Here is an 18,045-nt window from a genome sequence, read left to right as displayed (position 1 = left end):
TAAAAATGTTCCTCCCTCCCCCCCTTGCTCTGTGAAAAACCCCACACAAACAAATGAGGAAACTGACTAATACTGCTTCTTTTGGGAAACTGTGAAATGAATATGCACAAAGCATTGTCAAATGCACAAAGTAATCAAAATGTTAAGAGAGAGAAATACTACATCTCTCTCAATTTTAATAAACTTAGGTGTTACTTGTAACAATAGTAGGCTAAAGCCAAGCCAGATAGACACGATTTTCAATTTGACAGTTTCCTCTTAATATTGCAAATTTTTACTAAGAGTCAGGAAATGCAAAAGTGAAGGTCCTGAAAACATCATCAACTCTCATGCACTCCACTCACTGGGTCAGATTCTGATTGTCATTTACACTGCTGTAAAACAAGAGTAACACCACTATAGTCAACAGACTTTGCTCTATTCTGGATTTACACTAGCTTAAACTGAGAACAGAATCCTGCACGTTGTATATTACTGGATTTATATAACAAATAAACAGGGCTGCGTATCCAAGGCTGTAGATGCCCCTGCCATAAGTTATTAAAACAATATGAGATCACCTGCAGAACACCAAGCCCCTCTTTCCTCCATGTCATAGTTCAGGGCAACTGCACCTATATTTCCCCTCACTGGTCCAGCAAAGCCACCCACTCTCAGGCTTCCAGCTGTCCAGCCGTAGCCTTTCTTGGGTGGAGAGCCGCATCTCAGTCCCTTCTGACTGGGGTATTTCCAGGCTGCACAGTTCCCTGCCTTCACTGTGTTATCCCCAACAGAGACAGGCAGCCCAAACAGAACCTGACTGTTTTCTCTTCAGAGATGGTTAACAAGTGTAACTGCTGCAGTTATAAAGTATCACACAGGTTTCTATGCAAGACTGTATTATTCTTAAGGTAAAAGCACTACAGAGAAAACATATTAAAAACAATAAAAGAACCTACATGTATACTAATAAGCTTACAAGGAACACCCCAATCCTAACATGGATTCTGCCAGGAGCAATCCTTCAAATCTCCATCCAAGGGGAGTCCTCGTGGTTATAAATTCATCATAGCTTCAGCTCAGACTAAGCACCCAGTGCTATGGGGCCCCAGTAGACCCAGTCTTTCCAAGCCTAAACTAAGGATTGGGGCCCTTCATGTACCAAGGTCTCCTGTCCATTTGCTGAATCAGGAAGACGGCCTTGAGCCAGTTTAAAACCAGGCTATTTATCCAAAAATCATTTGTTTGTCTCTTAGTCCCTGGAGAATCCAGTTTGAACTAGCATATGCATACCTCTCCAGGGGGGTGGCTTCAAAGGGCTGATAATGGAGGAACTACATTAGCATTCCCCTTCTAGTAAACAAGGTATATGTAATTCCACAACACATACACATTTGCATTTTTAATACAATGACCCCCCAAAGGTATTAAACCTAATTCAATAAGGTTTAACTTCATTCAATAAAGTTTATTCAGGATATTGCAGGAAACTGACAGTCTGTCACACTCCACACACATGGATTTTCTCAAAGGCCCACCTTTGCAGCAGCCAGTGAAAATAGATGCATGTGTTTTGCAGCAAACACATATTTGAAAGCCAACAGACTTGGGCTATTTTGATCCCATTAAAATAAATATTTCGCAGCCCAATTAGTAAATTAAAATATTACATATATGCAGTATGGAATTGCTAGCTGACCGAGAGAATGTTAACTTTTCCATTTTAATATTTTATTTTATATCCTTTTTCCCCCCCCCTTTAAATGTTAACCTATAATACTTTTAGTTCTGTATTCTGATAATGATTATAATGCAATCTCATGTTTCAAGGCTTCAACCAGTCACCTATGGGGCTCAGGAAGGAAGGGAGTATATGGATCACCTGCTAGGATCATCTGGATCTATCTCACCTAATTGATTCCCTGCTATTGCAGGGGCCTCAGGTATTGGCAGCACCTCAATCTCTCCAGTTCTCGGTCTTTAGTCTCCTGAGGACTAAAATGCTTTCATTTAACTAACCTCATTGGGCTTAACATAGGGGTATCTGGGTGATGTTTACTAGCCTATGATATGAAGAAGGTCAGACTAGATCAGTGGTTTCCAAACTGCGAGTTGCGACCCAGTACTAGGTCGCTGAATGTAAGGCACTGGGTCGCGGCGGTTCTGGTCAGCACCACCGACTAGGTCATTAAAAGTCCTGTGAGCAGTGCTGCCCGGCTAAGGCAGGCTAGTTCCTACCTGTTCTGACACCGCACTGTGCCCTGGAAGAGGCCAGCAGCAGATCCAGGTCCTAGGTGGGGGGAACCACAGGGTTCTGCGCACTGCCCCTGCCCCGAGCACCAGCTCCGCATTGCCAATGGGAGCTGGGAGGGGCGGTGCCTGCAGGAGAGAGCTTAGGAGCCGGACCTGCTGCTGGCCGTTTCTGTGGTGCAGCACGGTCCACAGTGCCAGGACAAGCAGGAAGCCTGCCTTAGCACCCCCGCTGTGCTGCTGACCAGGAGCCGCCTGAGATAACCCCGTGCCCCAACCCTGTGTCCCAATACCCTGCCCCAGCCCTGCACCCCAAGCCCCTTATCCCCACCCCCGCCCAGAGCCTGCATTCTCAGTCCAGAGCCCTGACCCCCTCCCGCATCCCAACCCCCTGCCCCAGGCCTGAGCCCCCTCCAAACCCTGAGCCCCCTCCTGCACCCCAAACCCCTCATCCCCGGCCCCACCCCATAGCCTGCACCCCTAGTCCAGAGCCCTGACCCCCTCCCACACCCCAGCCCCCTGTCCCAATCCAGAGCCCCCTCCCACACCCTGAACCCCTCATTCCTAGCCCCACCCTGCGGCCCTCACCCCCCACACCCTAACCCTCTGCCCCAGCCCTGAGCCCCTCCCAACCCCATACCCTTTATCCCCAGCTCCGTTGGGTCACAGGCATCAACAATTTTCTTCAACTGGGTCGCCAGAAAAAAAGTTTGAAAACCACTGGACTAGATGATCTAATGGTCTCTTCTGGCCTTAAACGCTATGAAACTATGAAAGGCAAGTTAAAAGTAATCTCTTTTCCTCTCTAGAGAAGTTCATTAGAACTTTACTCTTGCATATCTGTTTTCTTTTTCCCTATGCTTAATAACAAGAGTAATAATAAATAACAGGAGTCCATTTGGTTACATAGTAGGGACTGTACGGCATATTTTGAAGAAAATAACAGCAAGAGAAATATTTTACCAGCCACAAAAATTGCACCATTAGTGCACTGTATTTCTAGAGCCGCACAGATATTCTTTGGTGAACTTGGGGGACATGGAAAATGCCTGAATAAAAAAAAGAGAGATGAAAAGACAAGCAATTTCAAAACATGATGCTGAATCACTGTAGCAAAAATTAATCCATGCAGTTGTTTCCATGTAAACAAAATATGACTACAATATAGCCTCCCTATTCATATTAAAAACTGCAAGATCCCTTGCGAATCATTAAGGGAAGAAACATGAAACACATTGAGCATAATACATTGCAAAATGTACTTTGTTAATTTATTTTGTCAACTGATGTTATAACTGTATGTATACTTCAAAGTCTACTAGCAAAATGTATTGTAGTACGTTTTACAGAAATAATGAAATTCTTAATCCTGTACAGAACCTAGCTACATCATCTGCTATTAAATCTTTGCTAGGAGGTGGGGAAAAGACCAATGATTTATGTGCAGTTCAGCAAAGTGCATATTAGAAAGTTTCTGCTACCATGTTGCCACCTCATAATTTTATTGTGAGTCTCAAAATATTTGGTATTCTTCTTAAAGTCCCAGCTCCCAGAGTCATGGAATTATGTGAGAATCTTAGCATAATTTTTAAAATAAGTAATCTTCACTGTTTCAGAGAAAAGCTTGAAAGTACGAACTCTCAGGCTCAAAAGCCAGAAGTCAAATAAAAAACTTAAAATATATTTTTTTTAATCTCTTGATTTTTTGGGACCTGACTCATGATTTTCATATAGCCCAGGTTGGCAATATTGCTACTATACTATATTTTCAGTTTTAAGCATTCAAAGCACAGAGCACATAGTAATTTACTGCTGGTACAACAGGGGAGCAGCGATGGAATTGTGGCAGTTTGACTATGCAGTAATAATCTAAGGTTGTGCCCTTGTGGTACAATCTAGTCCTAAATTTGCCAATCATAAAATAATCTGGGGGAGGGGGGAACTGTTTTCCGCATGTTCACTTTTCAATTCTTTGTGATCTCATTGAAGCATTGTGAGATTATTTCTTAAAAGATAACGATGACACATTCTAATGTCATCAAAAGACATGCAAATGCAACATTTCCTGACCAATACATACATATGATTACATATATCAGTAGATTTTTAACAATTAACAATACTTGTGTATTTCCCTCTAACATTTTCCTCCCCATCTTGATTCTGTACAGAAGCAGCCCAATACTAAGAAACACACAATTTCAATGTATACTTACTTACGGAAATCCTCTTCTTTTATCTTGTCCAAAGCCTTTATAATTGCCATTCTTGTGAAAACAGACTGTAGAGTGAAATGAAAAATAAAATATCTGAGTCAAGGAAATATGAGAGGCTGAAGAAAGGATGTGGGTAGGGTAATTACATCATTTTGCCATATGAGAAAAAAAAGAACTCAAAATACTCTTACCAATATAGATTGTTTTTTATACCAAAGTTTAATTATCCTATATTCCTATGCCTGACAATGTTTCCAATATCAGCATGTGCTGACACCCTACTAATCATGATTGTTGTTCTTTAACAATACACGCTGGTCAGTATGTCTCTGATCTTGCCAATACTTACGCACATGAGTAACTTGACTTATGTATGTAAAGCTACTCAACATTGGCATCTGCAGGATTGAGGCCTAAACATTTTTAAAGTGCATGTGTAAGCATTGAAAACTCGTATTAAAATCAATGGGACTTAGGCTCTTTTCTTTTACCCCATCTCTTTGATTCTAGAAGATATTAAAAAAATATAATTACTTGTTCTATCTCATTCTATGGTTTATATTCAACTTCCTATAAATTGAAATACTGGCGTTTGGGACAGGTAGCGTGGAAAATATCTACAAAATATGTTCCCTTCCACAAATCATTTCACAACAAAACATAACTTTTCCCCAAAAATATTTAATGTCTGTTTGTTTTTATAAATCTGGGATAGAATTTTCAAAAGTGCCTAAGTGACTAGGAGCACAAGTCTCATGACTTTCAATAGGACTTGTGGTCTTAAGTCATTTAGATGGTTTTGAAAAATCCCATCCCAGATCCTTCAAAGGTTCAGGGATACATAATAGCTAGTTCAGTCCCTCCATAAGCTGAAGGAGCTGCCAGATACATCTCTAACAACCTTCTACATTTTAGACTATATGAAAGAATATGTAAAAGCAAAAAAAAAAGGTCAGTGGGACTGGAGGGTTCAGGCCAAAATTTTCAAAAGTAAGAGCCTAAAATTAGACTTGTAAGGCCATATTTAGGCACCTAAATTAATGAAGTCGTTTTTAAAAGGGCTGAACATCCACCCGCCCCTATTTATCTCACTGGGAGCTGCTGAATGCTCAACACTTCTGTAAATAAGGCTACAAATTTAGGCACCTATATATGGGCTTTCGAATCTATTTTTAGGTTCCAACTTTTGAAAATCTTGGCCCCAGTGTACACTTAATAACAGTAGCAAATGTTATAGATCAATATGTACTGTTGACAATGGATAGTAGAAAGTGATGTTATGTATGGAAGACTAAATATGATTGGGCTAACGTATGTCTCAGATTTTCCATGATGGAAAGGACTTTTAAGAGAGAAAACAAACCCTTATGAAACAATTACAGTCTACTGCTAAGGAAAAATATATACAACTTGCCATTTAAGTACATGCCCAGGACACATTCCTCAGTTTAATTTCTTTGAAAACAGAACTCCACTTGGATTTACCACCAACAAAGTGATATTCCTGGGTGCCTGCTCTGAACACCGTCAGATGTGCACAGCACAAGACAAGGTAGGTGACTCATGAGCCATGAACATGTGCCTATTGGGGATTTGTGCACACACATCTGGTAGTGAGGAAAGATATCCAGCAGGTATAGTGCTAGCCTGGGTTCAATTCCCAGCTCTGCCAAAGGCTTTCTGTGTGATCTTGGATAAGTCACTTAGTCTCTCTATGGCCATGTCTACACTGGTGGTGGCATTTAAGATATGGGTAGCTACCATAGGTAGTCATTGTGGAGAAACTAAATGAATTCTTTGCTTCAGTCTTCACGGCTGAGGATGTTAGGGTGATTCCCAAACCTGAGCCGGCTTTTGTAGGTGACAAATCTGAGGAACTGTCACAGATTGAAGTATCATGAGAGGAGGTTTTGGAATTAATTGATAAACTTAACATTAACAAGGCACCGGGACCAGATGGCATTCACCCAAGAGTTCTGAAAGAACTCAAATGTGAAATTGCGGAACTATTAACTAGGGTTTGTAACCTGTCCTTTAAATCGGCTTCTGTACCCAATGACTGGAAGATAGCTAAAGTAACACCAATATTTTAAAAGGGCTCTAGAAGTGATCCCGGCAATTACAGACCAGTAAGTCTAACGTTGGTACCGGGAAAATTAGTTGAAACAATAGTAAAGAATAAAATTGTCAGACACATAGAAGAACATAAATTGTTGGGCAAAAGTCAACATGGTTTCTCTAAAGGGAAATCATGTCTTACTAATCTATTAGAGTTCTTTGAAGGGGTCAACAAACATGTGGACAAGGGGGATCCAGTGGACATAGTGTACTTAGATTTCCAGAAAAACTTTGACAAGGTCCCTCACCAACGGCTCTTACGTAAATTAAGTTGTCATGGGATAAAAGGGAAGGTCCTTCCATGGACTGAGAACTGGTTAAAAGACAGGGAACAAAGGGTAGGAATTAATGGTAAATTCTCAGAATGGAGAGGGGTAACTAGTGGTGTTCCCCAAGGGTCAGTCCTAGGACCAATCCTATTCAACTTATTCATAAATGATCTGGAGAAAGGGGTAAAAAGTGAGGTGGCAAAGTTTGTAATGATACTAAACTGCTCAAGATATTTAAGGCCAAAGCAGACTGTGAAGAACTTCAAAAAGATCTCACAAAACTAAGCGATTGGGCAACAAAAAGGCAAATGAAATTTAATGTGGATAAATGTAAAGTAATGCACATTGGAAAAAATAACCCCAACTATACATACAATATGATGGGGGCTAATTTAGCTACAACAAATCAGGAAAAAGATCTTGGAGTCATCGTGGATAGTTCTCTGAAGATGTTCACGCAGTGTGCAGAGGCGGTCAAAAAGCAAAGAAGATGTTAGGAATCATTAAAAAGGGGATAGAGAATAAGATGGAGAATATATTATTGCAGTTATATAAATCAATGGTACACCCACATCTTGAATGCTGCGTACAGATGTGTTCTCCTCATCTCAAAAAAGATATATTGGCACTAGAAAAGGTTCAGAAAAGGACAACTAAAATGATTAGGGGTTTGGAGAGGGTCCCATATGAGGAGAGATTAAGGAGGCTAGGACTTTTCAGCTTGGAAAAGAGGAGACTAAGGGGGGATATGATAGAGGTATATAAAATTATGAGTGATGTGGAGAAAGTACATAAGGAAAAGTTATTTACTTATTCCCATAATACAAGAACTAGGGGTCACCATATGAAATTAATAGGCAGCAGGTTTAAAACAAATACAAGGAAGTTCTTCTTCACACAGCGCACCGTCAACTTGTGGAACTCCTTACCTGAGGAGGTTGTGAAGGCTAGGACTATAACAGCGTTTAGAAGAGAACTGGATAAATTCATGGAGGTTAAGTCCATTAATGGCTATTAGCCACGATGGGTAAGGAATGGTGTTCCTAGACTCTGTTTGTCAGAGGGTGGAGATGGATGGCAGGAGAGAGATCACGTGATCATTACCTGTTTGGCTCACTCCCTCTGGGGCACCTGGCATTGGCCACTGTCGGTAGACAGGATACTGGGCTAGATGGACCTTTGGTCTGACCCAGTACGGCCATTCTTATGTACCTGCTGCAGTGAAAAGGCTGTGTTCACACTGTGGTATGTGGCTACATGTGGCAGTGAAAGGCTCTGGCGGGGGGAGGCAGTGGAGGAAAGCTCTAGAATCAGGAAGCCGCTGAAACCTTTCCACACTGCCTTCTCTCTGACAGGGCCTTTCCCCACTGATGGAATCTTTCACTGCGGTGGGAAAGGCTCCGGGAACAAGAAGGCAGTGGGACACCACACTGCTAAAAATAGCAGCGGAGATGTGGGAGGCACTGCATGGGCCACTGCGGAGAACCATGTAGGGTACACAGCCTAAGGTTCCGGTGTGTCTTTACTCACCTAAGCCATGCCTCTCTGTCTGCACTGCTATTTATACCTGTGCAGTGGGGTATGCAGTGTATGTACTTTACACACCATGGTATGCAGTCTATGTACTTTCAATGTGCTCATCTCCATGGTATCTAGGCTCAGTCAGCACATAAATACCTATCTAAACATGAAACTTTCCCACTGTTTCTAGCTCCTCCAAAGTCATGCTGTCAACTACACTGCAACAGCCAGAATGTAGCATTCTGGGATATCACAGCTACCCAGGAAGACCAGTAGGGTAAAATACGCAGCTGGCCTATATGAGTTCAGGTAAGTTATTATCATCATTGGATAAAGAGTTTCTTTGTTATTTCCTATCTCAAAGATATAATGTCTCTTAGCAAAAGCCTTCTGGGTGGTATTTAAAAAAATATTATTTTCAGTTCAAACAGTCTCACTGCACTATATTTCTTCCATTGTGTTACACAAGTAGCACTATAATTACCAGAGCTGGTCAGGAAAATACTTTTTTCTTCTGAAATTTTTTGACTCAAACCAATTATTCTTCTGTTTTTGTCAAAATTTTCCTTCAACATTTTTCAAGTCTAATCAAAAAATGAATTTATTTTAGTTTTTGGTTGCTGAAAAATTTAAGTTTTTGGCAAAAATGGAAATTGCCCACCAACATTTCCATTTAATTGAAAAGCCTTTTTACATCAGAAAAAGTCTGGACAGAAATTTTTTTCCAGCTCTAAAAATTACTTTCAGTCACTGGCACTAACTCAGCTCCACACACGAAAGTGACTTGTACAGAGTAATGTTTACACTTTCAGATGGAACACTGTGTTACACAGACTGAGACCCATTCCTGCATCTCCTAAATCATGTGTGGCTACGTTACATCTTTGGCACTAAAAGACAAGTCCTGCTCCCTGCAGGCACTTCATTGCATGGCAAAGGGAGGAGAGGACGAGGATATGGAAAACCCACACAGGGTCTGCCTTCCCTGTGCTTCACGGGTGCTCTTATCATGCCACTACAGGGATGAGTTTAAGCTTGGGCTGAGGAAAGGTGGATTCAGTGGTGACACCCTCTGTTGGGTGGTGTACAACAGTTGTGGGTACTACTGCAGCCATGTAGGCCCGTAGTAAACAGAAAGCAGCATACCATTCTGCACATGTTTTGTTTAATTTGGAATGGTGGCCAGGGGAAAATGCTCTAGGACAATTTTATTTTTTCCCCTGTTGCTAAGACTAGATTCTCTCTCTCTCTTTTTTTTAAGCCTTATTTCAGCCATATCCTCCATGGACAGTAGGTAGTAGTCCTGCTATACCGATATTTTTAGTGTATCCAAACCAAATTCCTATACGTATTGGGAATGTTTTTGAAATGATAGCGCTCTTGCTGTAGGTCTGGGAATGGAGTCCAGAGGCATCATAAACAGAAGAAAAGTTGAGAGTTGAGTGAATAAAAGGAGGCATATGAAACAACTGGAGAACCTTTTAGAGAGGAGGCAAAGAAAAATAGGCATTAAAGTAATGACTGAATTTCAAGAAACCTTCCTTTATTTTAATCATTGACATGAGAATTCTGATCCCAGAAGAATGATGCTGATGACAGATATGGGATTCTTACCTGTTTATTCTTTGCTGGCTTGAAACAGTCTGGACATACTGTGGCTCTAAATAGAAATAAAAAATTAATTGATATGATCACTTAAATAAAAGACACTTATCAAAATGAAAATACCCAGGTACCAGATCTAATTTTTGAGCAGCAATGCCCTACACTTTGTGTCTCTATCACTCTCCAGTCTGGGATGGAGTTAAGATTTTTCAATCTTAAATTGATGCCAGAAGGTGCCAGTCTATTTGACCTACATAAACTAAAATCCTCTGATTATCCACAGAATATGTACAGTCTGGGTAGTGGCTGTGCAAACCTTTCCCATTTTGACTCCTACCCATGTCCCTCAGTTTTGAGCTGGAATGAGGAGGTATGTGGGGAGATCAGTCTCCTGTGACCTTTCTTCTGAGACTGCCAACAAAGATGACTGACAATACTGTGCACCTTTGCAAGATGGACTGACTTCCCTAGCTCTCTATTGGTTCTTTTCCTGTTCCTAACCCATGCATCATAGCTTAAAATGCAACACCCTGACTAGTGGTGTCCCAATACACCTCTGAATGTTATTACTGAACAGGAAAAATCAGTCTAATGTAAAAAAGGTAACATCAGGTCATCCAGATCTTTGAGATTCTTTCTAACACTCCTAAAAGGAAACTATTTATTTTCTGATTCACAAAAGTGAAAATTCTAATCAGTAAAACATTTAGCACTAGAAGCTTTTCTGAGTACTGGATGTTTGTCAAGGAAGTTTACAAATTAGTGGATTGCTATGTATGCAGTAAGACAACATAATTTCTTTTGTCCATGCCACATATTTTTTATTCTCTCCTGCTGCTGCTCTTCAGGTTATGACAGCAGCACCTCAAAGACTACTTCAGGGTAAAACGAAACTGATTGTAACAGCAGACCCCTTGTAACTTTCTACACGTGTCATTTGTGGGAGAGAATATAGAGTACATTGACTTCCTTTTTCCAGAATTTAAATCATTCTTATTTTAATCTAGTTTCCAAGTATAAGTTAACAAAACAAGTTAAATGTTCCACTTCAAACCACAGAGTACTACACACAAAACAGATCACTTTCTTACACACCTTCTGCAGGTGTTAGCACAGGAGCAGTTTGAGAGGGGACAGAAGAGACAGTGGTGGCTGCTCCTGAAACACTTCTCAAAAGGGTGTTCCCAATCAGACTGCTCAAAAAACCCCAATTTTTTACCATGTTCTCTATTATTGAAACTGGCACAAAGAGCCTGTTCAGGGGAATCAGCTGTCGTGTAGCCAAAGACCACTGGGTATGGAAGGGCCTCTCCAGGCTCAAACAAGAACCTACTTTCTTACCACAGCAAAAAATCCACTATCAGTTTTCAAGTCCTGATCATTAAGGTATCAAATTTTACCATAGTCATATTAGAAGTAATCTAAAATGCACTAAAATGTGTACACAGACCTCCCTAGACACAGCCCTCTGTCTGAGAAGACTTGCACATCTGGAGAATTATCACTTGAGAAAGTTCTCTGAGTTATTGGCCACAGTGCATAATATATTATATTACCTAAAAGTCTCACCATAGCTTTCCAATCTGGCTGCACTGAGAAAGCAAGTGGAGGGATCTCCTTCCTGAATTCAAGCCCCTCATGCTGCTGGATGAAATGTGGGCATTTCATCCAGATCCCAGGGTTGCTTTACTGCAGGGGTCTCAAACACACGGCCCGCGGCGTTATTTCCTGCAGCCCGCCATAGACGACGACTCCACCAGCAGCCAAGCTCCCCTCACTCCCCGCCCCTTCCTCCTTCCCCTTCAAGTGCGCTACGTCCCTGCTCCTCTGCCTACCTCCCAGCACTTCCCGCCGCCAAACAGCTGTTTGGCGACACTTAGGACTTTCCAGGAGGGAGGGGGGAGGAGCGGGGACGCGGCAGGGATTTGGGGAAGGGGTTGGAATGGGGGCAGGGAAGGGATGGGAAGAGGCAGGGCCTCATGGACTAGACGAGCAGTCTGAGGTATGAAGTTCAGCATGTATGATTCTTTGCTGTGAGTAGTTGGTAAGAATGTTTGTTAAAAGTGGCAACGTATTTTGTATGAATAGTTACTTCAAAAAGTTCCTGCCATTACAGATATGTTGATAGACTGTTAGTGTAGACCATCATCAGTGTTACTGACTGCATAAGGAATAGTTACAGGTGTTTATATTTTATTAAAACCCTTCTTCGCATTACAGTTTTTAAAAAGTTAACACATTGACTTTTAATAGCATGCTATATTACTCTTCATTTTTTACTATACTTTTGTATCATTGTATTAAAAGGTTTCAGTGATGTGGCCCTCGGGCCAATGTACTAGTCCTCATGTGGCCCTCATGATGATTTGAGTTTGAGATCCCTGCTTTACTGCTTTCTCCTCCCCCTGCCACCAACTCCCTCCACAGCTACATTATACTGCTAGCTGCTAACTTGTCCTGTATAAACATTTTCAAAAGGTGTCCAACAGAAAGGGAGGAAGTAAGAGAAGAGGGCAGAGAACAAGGGAAGGGAACAAGAAAGACTGGGGAGGAAGAGGTAGGACAGCGAGGAGGGTGGAATAAGGACAGAGATGCAAGGCCTGGACAGTACCACAGCATTATTTTGCCAGCAGGACTCCAGCTGCCAGCAGTCAGAATTGTGGGCTTCCCCTCCAAGCCACAGAAAGCTGATAGGAGAGCAAAATAAGGGAACTTTGATTCTTCCCTGTTCCCCCCTGGGTCACCTCCTAATGTGAAGTCCTCTCAGTCAGCTAAGAAGCTCCTTTAAAATAAGAGATTTGGGAGGGATGTGGCTGGTGGGCGGCAATAAAGTGACAAATTAGGCACTCAAAAGAGGAGTAAGTAAGGCAGTAAGGGCAGCAACAGATGAAAGGAAGTCAGAAAGGCCAGAGACATGCTCTAGTTTCTGATCTTGAGGATAGATAGCAGCTGCCAACTGACAGTATCCTGGTCAGAGAAGTTGTATGGAAAGGCACCTTCCATGCTCTGATTTAACACCTACCAGGAACACGTGCAGTGAAACTGCCTAAAGCTCTAGCTTTTGGGGGGAAAAACAGCAAGCAGGAAGACCATTTTCTCACAACATGCTCCCTCTAGCTGTTAAGGGATGTGACTAAATGGTAGCCAGATTTCCAGAAATCCTGGATTTCTTTGCCAGTGAGAAAAGGATTTCTATGGCAGCCGCTCTGCAGAGCAAGACCAAGTGATTATGTAACACTTTGGGGGGGGGGGGGGGTTTAAAGTCTTGTCTTTAAGTAGAACTAACTTACTTCTGATCCCTCCCTCCATACCCAAATTCCCAAAATAAGCGGAAAAACTCAGTATTATATAAACATATGCTCACAGGTTATCAAAAGTACTTCACACACCATGTAAAGTCATCATTTATTATAATATGAACTGTACAACAGGCCTAAATCAAATGCCTGACCCAACTTCATTTCTCTGTAATGGACCAAATCAAAATTCTAGACCCACACACTCCGACATTAAGGTTGACAATCCAGATCCAACCATTTCCAAACTTTAGGCTGTTTGAATTTGGTGTGCAGATTTGGCCCCTCAGAGATACCATAGATTTAAGCTGCAAAGAGGAACCTGGATTTGGGGTTTGGAGTCAGGTCCAACTCTAGATCACAAATACTGGAGACATTGCATTTGCTACAGACAAACTCTAACAATGTTGCACAATATTAAGATAAAGATCTTGTTGTTTGTATTGCAACTTACAGGAAATGGCAATCCTCATCAGTTTCCGGGTGAGCAAACACCACACTCACTTCGAACAAGCTCTAAGACAAAAAAGAACGGTAACAATTTCCTTTTACGAAGTGCTAGCAATTTATTAACCAAATATATAACAAATGGTTCAAGGATCCTTATTGATATAATACAGAAAAACAGTAAAGGAGGAGGAGAAGAGGAAGATAGAATTGCAGTATAAATGGGAAACTTTTAAATGGGTCACTGAGAAGCCATTTCAGAAATATATCATAAGACTTCTATAGCACTCAACCATCTCAATGACTTTACAAGCATTTTGTACATGGGGGAACTAGCACACAGAGAGAATAACAGCCCAAAGCCTATTAGGCTTGGAAGGATTAGATCTTTATTGGTAAATGTCAGTAAACATTGATTTCACCGTACACACAAAAACCAATGGAAAAACTATTTCCATCGGTAATAGAAATTTACAGATAGGCAAAGTAAGAAAAATGCTGCTTGAGAACATATTTGAGTTTGATTTAAGGATATTAACTTTGCATATTTTGACATGTGATATTGACAATTGGTGTTTTAACAGTTACAAAGATTAAACTTTTTTGAGTCTGTCATTAAATGATTATCTGATCCCCTTGCTGTCTGACCTCCCCCATAATTTCCTATAACTGCGTGAACATTTAAATTGAAAAAAATGCTTAAAATAAACATTGATATTATCTGTCAAAATTATATTTAAAAAATCAAATTCCGCCAAGCCTACCTATTATGGTCACTAAGCCTAGCAAATCATGGGACAAAACCAAACCAGTCACCCTTGTAAGCAGTTCATTCCAGGACTTAGTCTGCAATGACTGGATGCCTTTAAGCCATAAAAGAAAAGCAATGTGATTTAGTGGATTGACGACAGAACCAGGAACTCTAGAGTAATCTCAATGCTGCCCACAGTTCTCTTGCCTTCGGCAAATCATTCTCTCATTACCACACTTATTCAGATACCAACCTACCTCACAAGGCTGTTGAGAGGCTTAGCTAATGTTTAAATGATTTTAAGTTATAAAGCATTAGGCTATGTCTACACTACAGAGTTAAGTTAACGCAATTTACGCCAATGATCATCAACTACAATAGTAACATCGCTTGTGCACGTTCACACAATGCTCCCTGTGTCAGCGGCATGCGTCCACAGTTGGTTCTCTAACATCGACAGAGAGAGCAGTGCACCACGGGTAGCTATCCCACCGTGCAACTTGCCACCTTCTGCCTCTATTAGTTGTAGGAATGAGGAATGGATCACAGTGCATCATGGGTTCACCATCCCATGATGCAGTTTTTTCTGTCCCTTTATTCCATGGGCTTCTAATCACATTTTGCGCCATTTTTCAATAGCCCCTGTAAACAGTACGCTCACCATCTTTGCCTGAAATCAGGGATTCAGCACTGCTCTCTAGTCTTGTAATAAGTGTTGTGAACACAACGCGACTGAACATGCAGTATTTATGAGTTGTGAATCTGAACAGGAATCCGAGATGCCTGCCAAGCTGCATGCCATGGAAAGAAACAATTCCAGATTACTTTTGGCATTCATGATTCAGTTGCACAGGGTGGACCATCGCTACTGGGCTCGGGAAACAAGCATCAAGTGATGCGATCGCATCGTCATGCAGGTATGGAATGACGAACAGTGGCAGCAAAACTTCTGGATGCGCAAAGCTAGCTTCCTGGAATTGTGTGCAAAGCTCACCCCTACCCCGCAGTGCAAGGACACTAAAATGAGAGTTGCTCTCTCGGGAGAGAAGTACGTGGTGATCGCTGTGTGGAAGCTGGCAACTCCAGACTACCACCAGTCGGTCGTGAATCAGTTTGGAGTTGGAAAGTCCAACATGGAGTTTATGTTCACGCAAGTTTTCAGGGCCATTAATCACATCCTGCTAAGAAGAACTGTGACTCTTGGAAATGTGTGTGAAATAGTGGATGGTGTTGCAGCAATGGGATTCCCTAACTGCAGCGAGGTGATAGATGGGATGCATATCCCCATTTTGGCCCCAAACCATCTTGCAACGGAGTACATCAATAGAAAGGGGTACTTCTCTATGGTATTGCAGGTGCTTGTGGATCACCGGGGTCATTTCACTGGGATGGGCAAGGAAGGTGCATGATGCACACATCTTCAGGAACACTGGCCTGTACAGAAAGCTGCAAGCAGAGACTTTCTTTCCAGACCAGAAGATTCCAATGAGGGATGTTGAAATAACCATAGTGATCAGGGAGACCCAGTATACCCCTTACTCCCATGACTCATGAAGCCTTACACAGGAAACCTGGACAGCAGCAAGGAGTGCTTCAATAATAGGGTGAGCAGATGCAGAATGATCGTTGAATGTGCCTTTAGCAGATTAAAGGCTCCCTGGTGCTTCCTTTATGGCAGGTTAGACCTCAATGAGGAAAATATTCCCATGATCATAGCAGCCCATTGTACACTGCATAATATTTGTGAAGCTAAGGAGGAGAAGTTTCCCCAGGGATGCAGCATGGAGGCAGATCACCTGGTGGCTGATTTTGAGCAGCCAGATACTAGGGCTATTAGAGGGGCACAACAGGGGGCTATTTGAATCAGGGAGGCTTTGAAGCAGCATTTTGACAATGAGCCCCAGTAACATGTCTTTATGTAATGCATTCAGCCAGGCTTTGTTTACTTACTGGGACTGCACAGCCTCCTCTCCCCACAGAGCCAGCAAATCCATCAACTCCGGTGTACTCCATGCGGGAGATCATTTAGTGTGTGGAGCTGCCATGGTCAGCTGGAAAGATGCAATGTGAGCTCTCCACGCTGAGCAAACAAGAAGTGGAATTTCAAAAATTCCCGGCCCTTTAAAGGGGGAGGGACAGATGCCTGTATACCTGGCTGCAGGGCAGTGGAGCTCAAACTGCTGACCAGAGCAGTCAGGATAGGCATTGTGTGGCACCTCCTGGAGGCCTTTATGGCAAAATAAGCAAGCGCAGTGTCTACACTGACACTGCGTTGATCTAACTTTGCCGCAAAAAGCTCTACACCTCTCATCAAGGTGATTTTATTTTGTCGGCTTAGCAAGGGAGTACATTGGCGTGAAGAGCATTGACGTGTGTACACTTTCACTGTTTTGTTGACAGAACTGTGTAGTGTAGACAAGGCCTTAGATCACTTATTTTTATGGTAAACTTATAACTAGAGGGACTCAGTGTTTGTGTGTTCTAGAAGGTCTCTTGCTATCTTTAACGTTTAAAGACATTTGTTTCTATATGTCATGACTAAGAAAAGACTCCTTAGTCTAACTCTACCAGCTAATTTGTATAAAAACTACTGCTTGCCTTGTCTCCACTAGGATTTACTTGCGATAGCTAACTTGAGGTAAAAGAGCACTTTTTTTGTTTACCAGATAAGACCAGTGACAGACTTATCTATCTAATGAACCCATCAATGTTATGAGTAATTTATACGAATTCAGGAAAACAACAACTTTATTATTCATACAACACCTTTCCATCAGCAGGAACACCCAGTTCCTCCGAGAACAGGGGATGAATAATCCATTTGTATGTTTCTTTCAGCTGAACAACGTCCTCTTTTGCCAGTGATAGGCCCTGTTTTCTGAATCATAAAAAATAAACAATGAAAACTTGTATATGAGTCAGTCAAACAATCATACCTCTGACATTTCATGCTAAAAATAACTGACCAGTCACTAACATAAAATTTGGGTATAAACAGGCCAAAACTATACAGTGTACAGAACATGGTGTGAAGGACAGGGTGCTGCTCTGTAATAATTTCTGAATACTATAAACTTGTCTGATTGTCATATGGGATGCTTACTATGTCTATATTGGGTTAAATCAACAAGGCTGTGAGGAAATAAAAAGGAAGGCAAAAGAATGACTGGAGAAAACCCGCCAGGGAAACACTTCAGTGTGTTTGAGATATTGCCTGAGCTATTAATTGTGAAGATCTTACTATATCAGCTCCAGCCAAATTACATAGCTTGTTTAGCCTGGGTTCCAACTGCCAATGCTTGTGTTATCAATATATCAAAAGGACTACAAAACAGGTATGAGGACTCTCTCTGTCCAAAGGTCAGAGTGTGTTGAGGAGCTGTTTGTGGGAACAGACTCTCTCACATGGACCCTGGCTGATGGGTATGAAGAAATTAGGCCTTCCTAGACTCCCCTCACAGAGGGTGGGGTGAGGACTGAGGTAAAATACATGAGTATAGATGGTACCTTTCATTGTTTAACATTATTTTTCTCTTATATTATGCTTTATTCCTGCTGTTAAAATTAAATAATACTTTGGTTAAAGAAGGCCG

General features: G+C 41.7%; 1 protein-coding gene across 2 annotated transcripts in view; it reads right to left on the bottom strand.

Moving 5' to 3' along the window:
- Window positions 1–18,045, bottom strand: part of PUS10 (pseudouridine synthase 10) — an 86,714-nt gene that overhangs the window by 17,983 nt on the left and 50,686 nt on the right. For both annotated transcript variants that reach the window (XM_054021754.1, XM_054021753.1), the window contains exons 6-10: window positions 17,219–17,330; window positions 13,709–13,770; window positions 9,968–10,013; window positions 4,446–4,510; window positions 3,193–3,278 (exon numbers count right to left, since the gene is read on the bottom strand). In XM_054021754.1, the coding sequence (XP_053877729.1) occupies window positions 3,193–3,278; window positions 4,446–4,510; window positions 9,968–10,013; window positions 13,709–13,770; window positions 17,219–17,330 (371 nt within the window). The remainder of the gene's footprint in view (window positions 1–3,192; window positions 3,279–4,445; window positions 4,511–9,967; window positions 10,014–13,708; window positions 13,771–17,218; window positions 17,331–18,045) is intronic.

The sequence above is a fragment of the Malaclemys terrapin genome, chromosome 3 (genome assembly GCF_027887155.1).
Source record: "Malaclemys terrapin pileata isolate rMalTer1 chromosome 3, rMalTer1.hap1, whole genome shotgun sequence".
In the NCBI taxonomy this organism is placed as follows: Eukaryota; Metazoa; Chordata; order Testudines; family Emydidae; genus Malaclemys; species Malaclemys terrapin.
This window is presented reverse-complemented; position numbering and strand designations above follow the sequence as displayed.